The sequence below is a fragment of a genome, unplaced genomic scaffold (assembly GCF_019419815.1).
Source record: "Pyrus x bretschneideri cultivar Hongxiangsu unplaced genomic scaffold, Pyrus_bretschneideri_v1 Contig32, whole genome shotgun sequence".
Classification (NCBI taxonomy): Eukaryota; Viridiplantae; Streptophyta; class Magnoliopsida; order Rosales; family Rosaceae; genus Pyrus; species Pyrus x bretschneideri.
In genome coordinates, this window is record NW_025999635.1 from 5,278,721 (window position 1) to 5,295,219 (window position 16,499).

A 16,499-nucleotide genomic window follows, 5' to 3' on the forward strand; every position below is an offset into this window, starting at 1 on the left:
CCTAGTGGTCCTAATTGTACGTAAGTTTGTCTTGAGCGGTAGCAAGTTCGATGAAGAGATCAGCAATAACCCCTTGAAAACCAATATAACTCTCCTTTTGTTGGTTAATATAGTATGTAATATTTCTGTTTGGGAATGAAAGCCAACGTTTTCGATCGAAAAAGAAAAAAAGCTGCCATATGATTCATAACAAAAGTGGATAATCACATGCATATAAATTAGTTTTAATTAAGTTCTCGTAGATTAGTCACATATTAATAAAGGGAATTGTTATTATAGCACTTTAAAAATTTTATTTTACACTCTAAGCTTTCTGTATTAGGAAAGAAAAATACATTTGTGAGGAGTTTAGAATGAGATTTTTGGAGTGCTAATAACACTTCCCTTAATTAATTCTAATTAAAGTCCAATTAACACATTAATATAAAAGGACTTCTTATACTAAAAGGACTAAGTTGCCAAGTTCTAATAGGTTTAGGGATATAAAAACAGAGTAATCATTCCTCTCCTACGCTGATTACAATACATATTTGCCTTGCAGAAAAAAACTACATATATATATATATATATATATATATATGGGACTCTTCACTAAATTAAATTCCCACAAGAAAGAATATATGTTTTTCGCTTCTTCCATCATGCACCGTGAATTTTCTCTCGGTCGTGGTGGTGGGTACGCTGAGCAAAAGCACGCGACGGAAAACCCACCACCTTGTTATGGACTTTCGATGTTGTCCCTGGATTGTTCTATTAAATCCGGCAGTGCAGCGGCGGAGACGGGGGTGGGAGATGTCCTTTATGGTACAAACGACGTGGGCGATTTTCTGTACAGAGAAGATGACCTGGAGAAGCACACGAGGAGGAAGTTTATGCAGGGAGAAGATGACCTGGAGAAGTACATGAAGAGTGCGGTAATATACAGGGCTAAAATAAAGAGACATGCCTCGCTTGCTGGTTGTTTGGAGTTCTTGAAGACTATTTTCTGCCTCAAATTTTAATTAATATATTGAGTTTAGATCATAGGGTTAATCAATTGGTTCCTTTTTTGTTTCATGTATTGTAATGTATTTAATTTGCAATATGTTTTAAGATTTTTGTCATATTTTATAATTCGACGATACAACAAACTTTCGTTATGAGATGATGTTTTATTTGTTGGTATATGGTAAAAGAAATATGTTGAATGAATGACTTGTAGCTTAAGCGATCACTTCTCCTGTCTTGCACCTGAGGTCTATGCTCGATCACATGTTAACAGTATTGGTAGTAGTACTAGTTTTGGGAAGGGATATTCTCCGGATCTCTTCCACCTAATCTTCCTCATCAAACAATCCGGGCCCTTGAAATTTGATCCAACGGCTAAAGTTATTATAACTTTTAGAGTGGACTCCTATTTGTAGCTATTGGATTAAATTTCAAGTGTTCGGATTGTTTGATGAAGATGATTAGGTGGAAGGGATCCGGAGAGGATCCCTCTCCGTAGTTTTGTACGAAAAATAATTTGAATGCCAAATAAGATTGAATGAGGGTGTTGTTATTGTAAACTTTAACAAAAAGCTTATGGTATTGTTCACTTTAACGAAATTTCGATCCAAAATCATACTAATTACGTCAAAAATATGTTAATAAGGCCCTGAAATGTAGCAAATAAAAAAAGCAAATAAAATGGGAGTTGTTATTAATTACGTCCCCTAGCAATCACGATTGCAAAATTTATTTATTTATTTTTTGAAACCCCTAACGAGAGAAGCACAATTTGAATTTTATAAATATTTCACAATTTTGTTACTCTCACGATAATTTCATATCAAACAAAGGAAACATGTTTGTGTTTTGAAGAAAGTTGTGTAACGGTATAATTACAGGAGTATGATTCTCTTTCTTCTTAATTCATTCCATTTCTTTTCATTCTTCTCACATTTTATTTTTGTCTCTCTATAAAAAATCAATATTAACATAGCTTAATCGAAAACTATTTAAAGAAGAGGGGAGGAAATATTGAGGAAAGAGAATCCACCAATCACCCATGTTCTCCCAATCACGCGAACGTGTACTTTGCCACGTGGCTTGGCGTTTAACCATTTTTCGAAAGTCCATCAACCTTCATGAGAAAATTTTCATTGTAACCGAAATATGAGTAATACATCATTTGTTTTTATATAAGTTGTGAGAAATTTTACTTTTTAAGTTATTAACTTTTTTCATACATATATCTATCATTTGTATAATAACACGTGGTGTAACACCCCGTGTTCTAATCATATTAAAAAATCTCTCCTTCACAACTCTTCACCAAAACGTTGCCATTTTTTACTTGCTCAAATATTTAAGTAACTCCTTTACAGAACAAATGTAGCGTTAACTGTTCGATTTCACCGCTGTTTTTTCACTCTCATTTACACCAAAACTCTCCTCTAAAATTACCTTGAGGACTCAATTCATTCTTCAACATCGTGTTTTGATTTGGATCAATGGCTAGGATTGCATTGACCGCTCGACTTCAGAAAGCAATCACTCCCAACGCCCTCCGATCTTATCTTGCAGAGTTCATATCAACCTTCTTCTTCGTGTTCACTGTTGTTGGCTCCATGATGTCGTCAAGTGAGTCTTTCTTTCCATTAGTTTTCACTTTTCGTGTTAGCAGAAATACCTTCCTATCCCAAAATGTATACGTTTCTTTCTCACGCGACGTGTGAAAAAGGAGCAAATCATAATTTAAACTTAAAGTTTTTGTTCCAGTTTTAGTGTAATGTAAGTTTTGAAAATAAAATTTAATTTATTGTGTATGTTGTGTCCGTTACACTGAGACAAAAATATCGTCACTTTAAGTACTTGGTTGTGTTATAATGTGGCAGGGAAGTTGATGCCGGATGCTGCATCATCAGATCCAGCAGGTTTGGTGATGGTTGCCGTTGCCAACGCCTTCGCATTGTCCTCGGCTATGTACATTGCAGCCAACGTCTCCGGCGGCCACATCAACCCGGCAGTCACCTTCGGCATGGCGGTCGGAGGACACATTAGTGTCCTCAATGCCATCTGCTACTGGATTTCTCAGATGGTGGCTTCTATCATGGCATGCCTTCTCTTGAAAGTCACTACCGTTGGACAGGTAAAAAAAACCTTTTCTCTATAACTATTTTTCATTGTAAGTTTTTGGACCTCAATGCAAGCTAGTATTTTTTCAATGAATCTCATACGTTTTATATTAAACCGATTTCAACTTGCGTACAATAGACCTTTCTTCGATTCTCGCAAAGCGGAGAATCTTGCCTGGTTTGGAGTCGCCTTTTCAAAAGGATTTCAAACTGAACTAATATTAACCCTAATCTCACACCCTAGCGACAAACTTTTTTAGGGGACTGCGCAGCATGTTCCGACCTACGGAATCACCGAAGAGATGACGGGTTTCGGGGCGTCGGTTTTGGAGGGCGTGCTGACATTTGGGCTGGTGTACACTGTTTATATTGCCGGTGACCGAAGGCATGGTGCATTTGGGGGCATTGGACCCCTGGCAGTTGGGTTCATGGCCGGAGCAAGCGTTTTAGCAACCGGGCCGTTCTCTGGTGGGTCCATGAACCCGGCTTGTGCATTCGGGTCGGCAGTCGTTGCCGGCAGTTTCAGGAACCAGGCGGTTTATTGGGTGGGGCCTCTGATTGGCGCGGCGGTTGCTGGAGTACTGTATGATAATGTGGTGTACCCTACCCAATGTCCGGATTCTCTTACGGGGATTTCTACGGGATTTTCTTCAATTAATGTTTCTTAGATATTTGTATTAGGCATTAATCTTTGTTTGTTTTATAACATTTTTCAGTTGTTATTGGTGTAGCATTTGTAGTTAACCCAAGACTACTCTTTTTGCTTTAATTTTTAATTAGTACTAATCAATTCATGTACTTTGTTTTACCCTTTGTTATTTGTGGGGGAGTAATATTTATCCTAATTTAAAAAATTTTTTTTTTTTTAACAAATCCACGTTAAAGGTTGGGGGAAGTGGGTTAAGTCTCACAACGAGCCAGCCATAATAATGTGGTTCAAATTACCTTTGACAAGAACTGAGCCTAAGACCTTTCACTTACAAATGAAGAGGAATATCACTACACTGTAGTACTAAATAACAATTTTTTATATTAAAACACTGAATAATTAGAATAGATTGAAATACGGGCCTAGAACCATCATGTGATTCACTAATGACAAGAATTAAACTCAGAACGTACCGCATAAAATACGGATTTAGAATTCATTTTCAATTACCGAGCCACTCCATAGTGGTTTATTTAGAGTCCATTCTGACATTTGTTAGTGTGTTTTAAGGCCCAAACCTGACCTTTTAACAAACCGGTCCAATAGAACTCCAAACGACGTCGTCCGGTTCCTCATTGTTGAATCGACAGAGCCAAGTTCCCGCCTTGCACGTCCCGCGTGATGAGATTGAAAATTCGAAAACTTTCGACTTCAGAGAGGAAAGAGAAGCACAAGCAGAGAAAGCTCTTCGTTCTACGGTTTTCAAATCTCTCACTGTCCGTACACCCTCCATTGAAATCGAAAACTCTCGGTTCTCGGCAGAGAATGTACATCAAGGAGGTATGCCTGGAGGGCTTCAAGTCCTACGCGACCAGGACGGTGGTGCCGGGGTTCGACCCCTATTTCAACGCCATAACGGGTCTGAACGGGTCGGGCAAGTCCAACATCCTCGACTCCATCTGCTTCGTCTTGGGCATAACAAATTTGCAGCAGGTCCGCGCCGCCAACCTCCAGGAACTCGTCTACAAGCAGGGCCAGGCCGGAATCACCAAGGCCACCGTCTCCATCGTCTTCGACAATTCAGACCGCGCCCGTAGTCCTCTCGGATACGAGGCACTTTCCGAAATCACCGTCACCCGTCAGGTATTTCGTTTCCCGGGTTTTCACCATTGGGTCTCGTTTTACTGTTCAATTTCGCTTACATAATCTTGAATTTTGCTGGGTTTTGTCAATGGGGTCCGGTTTTGGTGTTCAATTTTGTTTTGCTTGTAAGTCCCCTTTAATTGGATTGTCTAATTCTTTCCATATTTTAGAATTTTGAGTAGAAATGAACTAACTGTTGTTAAGTGTGTGATGAGATTTGCTGATCCTTTATTAGTTCAACTTCGGATTTTTTTGTATTTCTTAGAGTATCTTGATTTTGGTGAAAATCTGGTGAGGGCTAATAACTTCCATGGTATTGAATTGCATGCTAAATTTTTTGTTGTTGGGCTCAAACAAAGCGAGTGCTAAGTGGTTGATGAGAAGCTATTTGTTTGCTTTACAGATTGTGGTTGGTGGAAGGAACAAGTATTTGATCAATGGGAAACTTGCACAGCCTAGTCAGGTCCAGAACCTTTTTCATTCAGTGCAGCTCAATGTTAACAACCCGCATTTTCTGATAATGCAAGGGCGCATCACCAAGGTTTTGAATATGAAACCACCCGAGATTCTCTCTATGCTTGAGGAGGCTGCTGGGACGAGAATGTATGAGACCAAGAAAGAGGCCGCTTTGAAGACACTTGAGAAGAAGCAGAGTAAAGTTGATGAGATCAATAAGCTTCTTGACCAGGAGATACTGCCTGCCTTGGACAAGTTGAGGAGAGAAAGGGCCCAATACATGCAATGGGCTAATGGAAACGCTGACTTGGATCGCCTGAAAAGGTTTTGCATTGCGCATGAATATGTTCAAGCAGAGAGAATTAGAGACAGTGCAGCGTCTGAGCTGGAACAAGTGAAGGCCAGGATTTCCGAGGTTGATGATGATATGAGAAAGATGAAGGGAGAAATACAGGAAATGGAGACACAAGTGTCGAAGTTGACTGCTGAAAAGGAGGCTAGAATGGGTGGAGAAGTAAAAACTTTGTCTGACAAGGTAGATGCGCTTTCTCAAGATCTTGTGAAGGAAGTGTCTGTGTTGAGTAATAAAGAGGACACTCTTGGTATTGAAAATAAAAATGCTGAAAAGGTAAATGTTGTAGTCTATGACTCGCTAGATTCTTCTAATGCTGTCAGGCGCTTTCAAGTTTGTTCTATTGTTATTCCTTATATTCCTCAGTTTAACAATTAGATTATGACATCCTTGATGTTGGCAGATTGTTAACAATATTGAAGACATGAAGCAGTCATGTAAAAGAGACGGACTTCGCTATAAGAAAGGCTGAAGAAGGAGCAGCTGATTTGAAAAAGAGAGCAGAGGAACTTTCTCAGACACTGAATGAGTATGAAAAGGATTACCAGGTAAATGTGTATCCATATGTTGGTTTTCTACTTTATATTGTCAATGATCAATGTGCATGCAAGCCATATTATTTATTATAAATTATAATCACTATGATTGAGGCGACTAATGTTTTAAAAATAAACTATGTTTAGGGTGTACTAGCCGGCAAGAGCAGTGGAAATGAGGAGAAATGCCTCGAAGATCAACTGGGTGATGCCAAAGTAGCTGTTGGCAATGCTGAAACAGAACTAAAACAGCTGAACACAAAAATAAGTCATTGTCAAAGGGAGTTAAAAGAGAAAAATAATCAACTAATGTCAAAACGTGAAGAAGCTGATGCAGGTAAAGGGTGAACTTACTGCTAGAAAAAGAGATCTGGAAAATCTTGAAAATGCACTGAAGTTTGTTCCATATAAAGAGGGCCAGATGGAAGCATTACAAAAGGTAAACATGATTTATATTTGATCATTTTCTCTGCACTTAAATAGTTCAATCTCAGTTTAGCTCTATGAATATTTCTTCAGGATCGTGTGTCTGAGTTAGGGGAGGTGCAGAAGTTGAGGGATAAAATGCGAAATCTTTCAGCTCAATTATTGAATGTTGAGTTCACCTATCGGGATCCTGTGAATAACTTCGATAGGTCCAAGGTCAAGGGTGTAGTCGCAAAACTTATCAAAGTGAAGGATAACTCCACCATGACTGCCTTAGAGGTCAGAATGAATTTGTAACTAAGAATTTTATTTCATGAGTTAGATAATGTATTAATTCTTAGATTGATTCATTTCGCAGGTTACTGCTGGTGGAAAGTTGTTTAATGTTGTTGTAGACACAGAAAGTACAGGAAAACAACTTCTTCAGAATGGCAACCTTCGAAGAAGAGTAACAATTATACCTTTGAACAAAATACAACCGTATACTGTTCATCATAGGGTTCAACAAGCTGCTTCTAAATTGGTTAGTTTCTCTACCAATAGAACCCACCCCCCTTTCGCGCCACCCTTGTTCTCTCAGTTGTGTAGCTTATTTGCTGAAACTTGGCTTCAATTTCAGGTTGGCAAGGAGAATGCAGAGCTTGCACTTTCTTTGGTTAGGTATGATAATGAATTGAAGGTATGCATCAAGCAGCCCCATATAAAACTAAACCTGATATTATTTTTTGTACATATACTATAGAGTGTAGAGTTCTTTGATGTGTGTTTTCTATACTTGAGACAATTATTAATACTTTAAGTTTGTTGTAGGCTTCTTTCTTTCTTCTTTGGGATATTATGCAGACGCGAACAATGGATTTTGGAATTTTATATTCTGCTCTTTTTGAATTTCAATTTTTATTGCAGAGTGCTATGGAATTCGTTTTTGGTTCAACCTTTGTTTGCAAAACTGTAGATGCTGCAAAGGAGGTAGGCCAAACTTTGCTAATTTGTTCATGTATAAAATTTCTTTAACAGTGCATATCCTTCTCATCTTGATTATGTTTGATTTGGTGTAGAATGATTCTGTAATATTGTACTTCTATGAAAATGAATTCTATATTTAGAAGGCTGCATGACACAAATTGCATCTCCTTGAATGTTTTCTAGGTTGCTTTTAACAAGGAAATTCGCACCCCAAGTGTCACTCTTGAAGGTGATATCTTTCAGCCTAGTGGCCTTTTGACTGGTGGAAGCCGCAAGTAAGTCATTGTTGTTTTTCTCCTCAGTTCAAATTGGAATAGCCATATATCTGTTGCTTTTGTCCCTGCCTTTCAAATTCTTCTTGTTGTTAACATTTTCCTAGTGAATGCTCCAAACTAGTTATTGTCTTCTTCGTAATATGCATGCTGCACTGAGTAACTAAAATCTTACATTTCTCTAAAAGTTGTTTTAATTGCTTTTGTCTACATCTAGCCTGTCAGCCTATTAAAGAAACCATTCACTCTGTCACAGGGGTGGGGGTGATTTGTTAAGGCAACTTCACGAGCTGGCAGAGACTGAACAAAAACTTTCCGTGCATCAGATAAGATTGACCGAACTTGAAGCTAAGGTTGACCATAAGAATCTTGTTGTCTTTCTTTAAATAAGAACGAATGAGATGAATTTTGTGATAGTTAGGACCCCTCTTGTTTGCATATCTTAAATACAGAATTTTTGGGGATGTTTTGCATTTCTTTGCGAATTGGAAGCATTTACACGGGTTATATATTTTGTCAACTTCTTAAATTGCAGATTACAGAGCTTCTGCCCCTTCAGAAGAAGTTCATGGAACTTAAAGCACAGTTAGAACTTAAATCCTATGACCTTTCATTATTCCAGGGCAGGGCTGAGCAAAATGAGCATCATAAGGTTTTGTCCAGTCCTCTCTTTCTCTTGGCATACCAACCACACGCTTTATTTTGCAACTTCCTTTACTGGTTGATATGATGACATGGTATGATTTCTTGGTGTTACTAGCTTGGCGAATTAATAAAAAGGATCGAGCAGGAACTTCTAGAAGCACAATTTGCAGCAAAAGAAAAACAGCTTTTGTATGAAGATTGTGTGAATAAAGTTTCATTACTTGAGAAATCAATCAAAGAGAATGACAATAGTCGGGAGGGAAGGCTCAAAGATTTTGAAAAGAAGATTAAAGAAACAAAAGCTCAAATGCAATCAGCTTCAAAGAATCTCAAGGTACGTTATGATTAGCTTTGTGGTTTTATGTGAGTTGTTGGATTTTGAAGTAGCCCAGTTAAGTTTTGTGTGACATGATTTTATTCACTGCTAGGGGCATGAGAATGAAAAAGAGAAGCTGATTATGGAAAAGGAAGCTGTTATAAAGGAACTTGCATCTTCAGAGACTCAATTAGCTTCTTTGAGAACACAAATTAACAACCTAATTTCAGAAGTGGAAGAACAGAGAGCAAAGGTAAACACTGATATTTGATTTGGCTAGACCTTTTGAATACAAGTTTCATGGTGCATGCATCTCCTTTGCAGGTGGGTTCTACAAGAAATATTCATGATAGTGCCCTATCTGAGCTTAACTCATGTCGTATGAAGATGAAGGATTGTGATTCGCAAATTAGTGGCATTCTTAAGGAGCAACAAACACTTCAGCATAAACTTAGTGAGACAAATCTTGAAAGGAAGAAAATGGAAAATGAGGTAATTACCCTCTATATTTATAACATTCTCCATACCATTACATGCTAACTTACCCCCTTTTCAATTTTTTCTAGGTAAAACGAATGGAAATGGAGCAGAAAGATTGCTCTACCAAAGTTGATAGATTGGTAGAGAAACATGCCTGGATTGCATCCGAGAAGCAGTTATTTGGGAAAAGTGGGACTGATTATGATTTTTCGATGCGGGATCCTCGTAATGCAAGGGAAGAACTTGAGAGACTACAGGCCCAACAGTCTGGGTTCGTGACTTGGAATTCTCTTTCTCTTCATTTTTGGTTTTTATCGCCTGCTTCTTAGACAGAAGAATTTTCAATTTGATGCTCTAAACTTCTGAAGTTATGCCATTATCTTGCATGGTGCCAAGAAGGTGACTTTCTCCTTCTTTTGCAGCCTTGAGAAAAGGGTGAATAAGAAAGTTATGGCCATGTTCGAGAAAGCAGAAGATGAGTACAATGACCTAATGTCTAAGAAGAACATCATTGAGGTTGTTTACTATTCTTCTGTCCACATACGTGTTATTGCTTTCTTTTACTTACTCTAATTTTGGCTTTCGTAGAATGATAAGTCTAAGATCAAGAAGGTGATTGAAGAGCTGGATGAGAAAAAGAAGGAAACACTGAAAGTTACTTGGGTAAAAGTTAACAGGTGAGTCTTCTTCTCAAATCGATAGGCGGCTTTACAATTAGCTAATAAGTTCTCTACGTTTGTAATGTTCTTGGTTCTTTATCCCACAATTACAATTTCATATTTTCTTTCTTCAGTGACTTTGGATCTATCTTTTCGACCCTTTTGCCCGGCACAATGGGAAAGCTTGAACCTCCTGATGGGTGCAGCTTCTTAGATGGACTTGAGGTTCGTGTTGCATTTGGGGGTGTTTGGAAACAGTCCTTGTCAGAACTGAGTGGAGGTCAGCGATCTCTGCTTGCACTATCTCTGATCTTGGCATTGCTTCTCTTCAAACCCGCCCCACTTTATATACTGGATGAGGTACGCCTAACTTTTCCTGTATCAAAAACCAGCTTCTCCACTTTACCTAACTCCTCCAATGTTCGTTGTTCTCGATTTGCTATTCTGCTTACATGAAGTGGTTGTTGGGATGTCATTTAACTTACAGGTTGATGCGGCTCTTGATCTAAGCCACACGCAGAACATTGGAAGAATGATCAAAACTCATTTCCCCCACTCCCAGGTTTGGTGGTTTCGCTTGTGTCTTTAGTAGAGCATATTTTCGCAACTTATACATATTCGACATGATTCAAAATTCCAAAGGTATGCGTCAAATGCAGGCTAATAAGTATCTAGGGTTCTCAGATCTTCGAAACTTCATACCAACAGCCTTGCACGGCATGCATCGCTTTCTGATTGATAAAACATCCGTTGAAACTTGATCTTTCTCTCGGTTTTCACATTTTGCAGTTTATCGTGGTTTCGCTGAAAGAAGGCATGTTCAACAATGCCAACGTTCTTTTCCGAACGAAATTCGTGGATGGAGTTTCGACTGTTCAAAGGACTGTTGCAGCCAAGCACAAGTGATTTTGGTTGCTTTTGGAGACTCTTGCAAACCAAGGTACCTCTCCACCCGCCTTCCTTACCAGTCTTTTCTACTGAATTTTCTTCGGTGGTTAATCCTTTTGTTTTGGTTCAGATGGTGTGTTTCAGATCGGGAGCTCTGCCGGTGAAGGTTATTTACCCTGCAACATGTGTACGGAAACTTCTTGTTTGACCGCACGTGTAAAACTGTCAAACTGTAAATTTAAACATGAAACTAACGCATTTATATTTACTTTGTAACTTGTTGGTTTAGTGATATAATTAAAGATTAGCCGGTCTTGAGTTTGACTAAAGATAAATAAAATCAATTGATTTTGGGAAGATATCAAGTGGCTGGTTTTTTTGTTTTTTGTTTTTTTTTTTAATGGGGTAAAATGGAACCATGTTTATTGGGAGACAAATTTCACGACGGATGCTATAACTTTACTAGGTCATAATTTAACAATCTTTAGATTTGGAACGGTTGTATTCTGCATCAAGCCGGAAATGTGCTTTTGCATGATCCTCCAGGCCTAGGATGTTCCCGAAGCTTCTTATTAATGCTATTGTTCTCTAAAAAAAAATTGATTTTTGGGATAATATTTAAAGATTAGCAGGTGTTGAGTTTGATTGACGATTAATTAAATAACTGTATTATAATTTCCAACAAGTTATATGTTTAGGGTTGTAGCTTAAGCCATAAGATTAAGCAACAATTTCATACTTACGATCTTCCAATCTTCTTAAAAAGTTAAAAACTAAAAGTAGAACCGTCCAAATGTACTTGTATTTGACTTTAGAGCAATGTCGACTATGAGCGTGCATTGTGCAAGACTAAGGAAGAATAATGCTAATATAAATTAGTTGATTTTCAAAAATGTCGATTGACTTGATTCCTTGACAAAGTTACATGTCAAATACCAAATTACTTGATTAATTTATTTAATTATGGTTTAGCGTCAACAAACCCAACAAAAAAAAATGATTTAACTTTTTGCACTGCTCAAGCATTTTCCCCTTTTTTTTTTTTTTTTTTTTTTTTCGGGTAACGAAAAGTTTAGGATGTGATTAGTAACTCTCACCACTAGCGTCAATATAGACTTACAACTTTAGGTTAGAAAAAATTACGTGTGCCACTTAACTACTAGCTACCACTGATATGAATTTATAGGAATTTACAAATCGCGTACTTAGAAGAACGGTTGACAATTGAAATTGAACTTGAATTAAGGGTTCACTAAAAACACGTCTTTACCACTTAACTAACCCTCGTTGCCTTGCGGGAAAGGATGAGAGATTGAGAGAAGGTTGGAGGAGGTAACACCTGTTGTTCATAGAAGCAACTGTTGCTTTAATGGTGACACACAAACATATATTAATTGACTTTTGCAAAAAATATTTTTCAAAAATAATATAATGAAACTTCCTGCTAGACCAATACACGTAATCAATTATATAGTTGTTGATATATTGTGTCAATGTGTTCGTTTAAAGTACTCGTGGAAAATTAGATTACGAAGTAATGAAATTTTATTTACTTGAACATTACACGTAATTAGTTCGTTCAAGATTTTCCTCTAATATAGATATTGTCATCATAAGAAATGTTTAGAGAAGTTTTTCAAAAGTAAGACTCTATACCCACTTCTCTACCATCTTATATTTTTGGCACAAAATATTTTATAATGTTAGATACCGAGAAATTATATATGCGAACAGGTGGAAATGCATCCGAGGTGGAGGCAAAGAGAACTTCAAGGTTTCTGTGGGGACCACAATATCCATGTAAGTGCTTACTCACCACTTGGTGGGCCTGAGAATTCGTGGGAATCAACCCTTGTGGTGGACAGCCCAATGATCCGGTCCATTGCCCACAATCGCAAAGCAACTCCAGCCCAGGTAAACCCATCAAATAACAAACCCAATAGCAAACTTATTTACATTTTTTGAAAAAATTGAAACATAATATATGCTTATTTTTTTTCTAATATAAGCAATATTCTATTTTAAACGACAATAAGTTGTAGGTTGGAAATTTGAACGCAATATGGATAAGGAAATCACATCCGTTATAACCAATGTGACTGATATCTGCAAACGTTAGATACTAATTAAATTCATTTACTTGATGTAGGTTGCTCTAAGATGGGGATTATCAAAGGGATCAAGCATGATTGTGTAAGGCTTTAAATCAGAAAGGATTAATGGGATGTGAAATTGGACGGTCAAGATTTCATGGAGATAGACAAGTTGGAGGAAAGGAAGATCATGAGGGGAGAGTTTCTAGTCAATGAAACCACAAGGCCATACAAAACAATTCAAGATTTATGGGATGATGAGATTTAAATTCATCTCACATTGTTGTATTTAGTATGTAATTTAACCTTTAATCTTCAGTTAATCATAAATTTCGCCACAAAAATGCATAAACATCATTAAAATATACACACAAAACTCGAACTTGTCACTTGATCTTCGCCATCCAAACCGGTTTGCTGCTTTAGAACCCTTAGATTGCTGGTTCTTTTCTCCGATTCTGAACCCAAAACACGAAAATGAACTAAATTCGGTTGAATAGGTAACAGATTTACATACATTGCTGAAAGGAAAAAAAAAAAAAAATTGCATATGATAGCCCAAATCACACCTGCCTTGAGCTAACATATGAATGCAGTCTAATTTTCCTGAAGCTGCCTACTGTTTCCATTGGATGCGGGCGAAATTCCTTGGTCGATACGCCATATAACGATGAGCTGGTTGAGTAAGATAAGTAACACATAATATTGAGTTGGACATAGACATCCAAGTTTTGCAGATTAAAGAAGCACGCAGGAATGCGCAAATTTGAAAATGTTTGATCATAACTCGGAAGAAGTACCTCGAGAAGATATCCGTGCAGCCAGTCCAACGTCGGGTTGAATGTGTTTGCTGATAGGTTGAGTACTTTCAATCCCTGTTTGAATCAGATTAGCCAAAGATAAACAATCTGCCAATTTAAAGTTAGTAACCGAAATTCAAAAGAAACGCGCTTACCTTGGAATTGAATGAACAAAGATAGCCCTGAATGGTCTTTAAGTTTCTTGCTAGCTTATCTTTGTCCTAGAAAGGTAAAAAGAAGATCAGGAGACTGTTCTAACAAACAATTAGACTGTTTAGTTTTCGATTAATCAACGAACGATAAGCCTATAATTTCATCGTAATTAACAGAAAATATAAGATGGTTGATAGTGAATACCTTGACTAGTTTATCATTGAACGTGCAAGTTGAGAACCATTCCTCTAGTAACGCCTGCAGATTGCGAAAAGAACAGGAGCAATGAGGTGAAATTTGAAGAATTAAAACTAGAGAAATGCTGTAATCTTAAAACTAAATAATGTGACACAGGACTTGACCACACATTGTGATCGAATTCAGCCATCTTCATTACTAGAGGTATGATAATCGGTCCAGGACCACACTTCTCTTTCGAAACAGAAATACTTTTAACCTCCTCCGAACCTTTCTCACTTTCACCTGCACCACCGCCGTGAAAGCTGTTAGAGAACTAACATGTTAAATGGTTCAACCCTTCAATTCTCTTCACCATAAACTTTGCAATCACATCCACATTAGGGTTAACCTTTGTTACTGATCACAGTGAAACCTCCTGATAGGCCAATAGCTTCCAGGTAACCTACATTGTTTGCGTTGTTAGCTGTTGGTGTCCCTTCTTCTGAGCTGACATGTACATTTTCCATGTGTGTTCTGGATTCGTACGGTGTTTTATTTTCCTCCGCCATTAGATAAATATTTGGATCGATATGCATTCCCTGTCGAGATCATCCATGCTGAGAAATACAGGAAACCAAACTAATTACAGTGAGATGTTTACAATTATCATACTTCGATTATTATTGGCTTCCCATCTTTCACGGCTTTCTTCAAATCACCCGCCAATCCTAGCGAACAAAGCAGACGAAGCATATGAATAAAGAGAGACATAATCTGCAAAACATTCTCTTACAGACTTGAAACTGTTCTGATTATCTTATAAAGCGACTACCTTTACGAACAATCCTGCATTCCCTACAAAACTCGGTAATTAACTCCTCTGCGGAGCTGAAGTCTCGCGCCCATACAGGAGTGGATGCCAATGGTGCACTGAATTGGATTAAACGACAGAATAAAAACTTCGATATAGAACAGAAAAACTTAACTTGAGCAACAAGAATCAAAGTTTTAACATAGGAACCATTCATTCCTCTCTTCAAATGTAAGAAACTAAATAAAATCAAGACCTACTCAGTTGATGTGCGCAGCAATTCGTATACCACATCTGTCTGCATGACATTAGGCAAATTCAACCTCTGTGCAATTTTGCAATCGTCGACTTTCCAACGCAGGCAGTTCCACATAAAAGAATGATCAATGGTACTCTTTGATGGTGGAATCTGAAAGAAATGTAACCCCCACCAAATTGTTTCTTAAAAAATAATGAATCGCCATATAATGCAGCGAAAAATTTACCATGGACTGACCTCGTCATCATCTTGCAACGATTTAGGTACTCTTCCCCATAGCCTCTTTGCTCCATTAGCTGCACATTATACAGAAATGTGAAGCTGATCAAATTCGAGATGGTGAAATTTCGCATAAGTTCACAGCTTCAACTTGTATGGTACAACGACAAATGCGTGCCATTACCTTGAACATATTAGCTTCCAAATCGGACTGCGACCTGCGATGCAGTAACACACTGCAAAGTTAATCCATTGGTGAAAATCTAAACAAGAAATTGAAAAAGCAACGACACGACATAGACATCTAGAAGGCTGTTGTCTACAAGCAGCTTCTTGAGCTCAAGAGCGATTTTAATAGCTGTGTGATTTGGGATCTAATAAACAGAATTATAATTTCGTCATCAGATTTCGCGCTAAGAATTAGATGATCGAATTGTGATCAGCCAAACGAAGCATTGTTAAGGAAATGCAGATTGAATTGAAACCACCTTGGTGACAGCTAACAGCAAAAGCCTCGAAAACACGTAGTAGTGCTCGGCATGCTCACCCAACCACACCTTCACCTGGTTACAAAACAACAAACTTTACCACTTCAATTTTCTCAGGAACCAAACAGAAAGAATGATCAAGAAAAAGAAAACTAACCTTGACAAAGTCGTACTTGGAGGAAGCAGTTATGGTTCTAGGACCCATCTCCTGCAAATTTGTATATTACAAAATGCAGATTGCATGTATCTTCGATTCTTGGATTTAATCTCTAGTCAAAATGACCTAAGATTTTAATGATCCATGCAGCTCGTTGATTTTTTATTTTATTTATAACTCACTGGTTTTTGTTGATTTTGAGATAATAAATCGTATAGTAGATCATTTTATGTGTTATAATAAGAGAGCACTGAAAAATTTGCAAGACGGAAAAAGTAGTAGCAGGTGATATCGAAGTTATAGTAAACAATAATGATAGGCTTATTACATTTTTATACCGTACTTTAACGTCGATATGCAGTGTAACAGTCACGTCGATAAAATCACGGGATATGAATACATCACACACCATATCATACGGTATTAATACGAGGTAACCATTGGCATTCCTTT

At 37.6% G+C, this 16,499-nt stretch overlaps 2 protein-coding genes and 1 pseudogene across 2 annotated transcripts; 2 read left to right on the plus strand and 1 right to left on the minus strand.

The window, feature by feature from the left end:
• The first annotated feature begins 2,471 nt into the window (after positions 1–2,471).
• On the plus strand, positions 2,472–4,109 carry LOC103963452 (probable aquaporin TIP5-1). The gene is made up of 3 exons (XM_009376280.2): positions 2,472–2,604; positions 2,859–3,112; positions 3,371–4,109. The coding sequence occupies exons 1-3, from the start codon at positions 2,475–2,477 to the stop codon at positions 3,764–3,766; spliced, it is 780 nt and encodes a 259-aa protein (XP_009374555.1). The 5' UTR covers positions 2,472–2,474; the 3' UTR covers positions 3,767–4,109.
• A 316-nt stretch (positions 4,110–4,425) lies between these two features.
• LOC103932661 (structural maintenance of chromosomes protein 2-1-like) lies at positions 4,426–11,245 on the plus strand. The gene is given in 23 exon segments (XM_009342294.3): positions 4,426–4,890; positions 5,294–5,974; positions 6,102–6,134; positions 6,136–6,246; positions 6,382–6,570; positions 6,572–6,673; positions 6,754–6,939; positions 7,019–7,183; positions 7,280–7,339; positions 7,567–7,629; positions 7,810–7,901; positions 8,155–8,251; positions 8,434–8,550; positions 8,659–8,877; positions 8,972–9,112; positions 9,184–9,351; positions 9,426–9,610; positions 9,762–9,855; positions 9,928–10,016; positions 10,133–10,358; positions 10,486–10,560; positions 10,788–10,938; positions 11,017–11,245. Coding segments are annotated over 22 exon segments (3,672 nt in total). The 5' UTR covers positions 4,426–4,428; the 3' UTR covers positions 10,905–10,938; positions 11,017–11,245.
• Positions 11,246–13,542: 2,297 nt separating this feature from the next.
• Positions 13,543–16,094, minus strand: LOC103932692 (annotated as a pseudogene).
• Between the last annotated feature and the right edge of the window lie 405 nt (positions 16,095–16,499).

What these genes read in the sequence shown, in the direction of transcription:
- LOC103963452 (XM_009376280.2), top strand. Translation starts at nt 2,475, where the DNA reads ATGGCTAGGATTGCATTGACCGCTCGACTTCAGAAAGCAATCACTCCC. An exon ending in TGGCTCCATGATGTCGTCAA is followed by an intron (nt 2,605 to 2,858) that starts GTGAGTCTTTCT and finishes ATAATGTGGCAG; the next exon opens with GGAAGTTGATGCCGGATGCT. An exon ending in AAGTCACTACCGTTGGACAG is followed by an intron (nt 3,113 to 3,370) that starts GTAAAAAAAACC and finishes GGGACTGCGCAG; the next exon opens with CATGTTCCGACCTACGGAAT.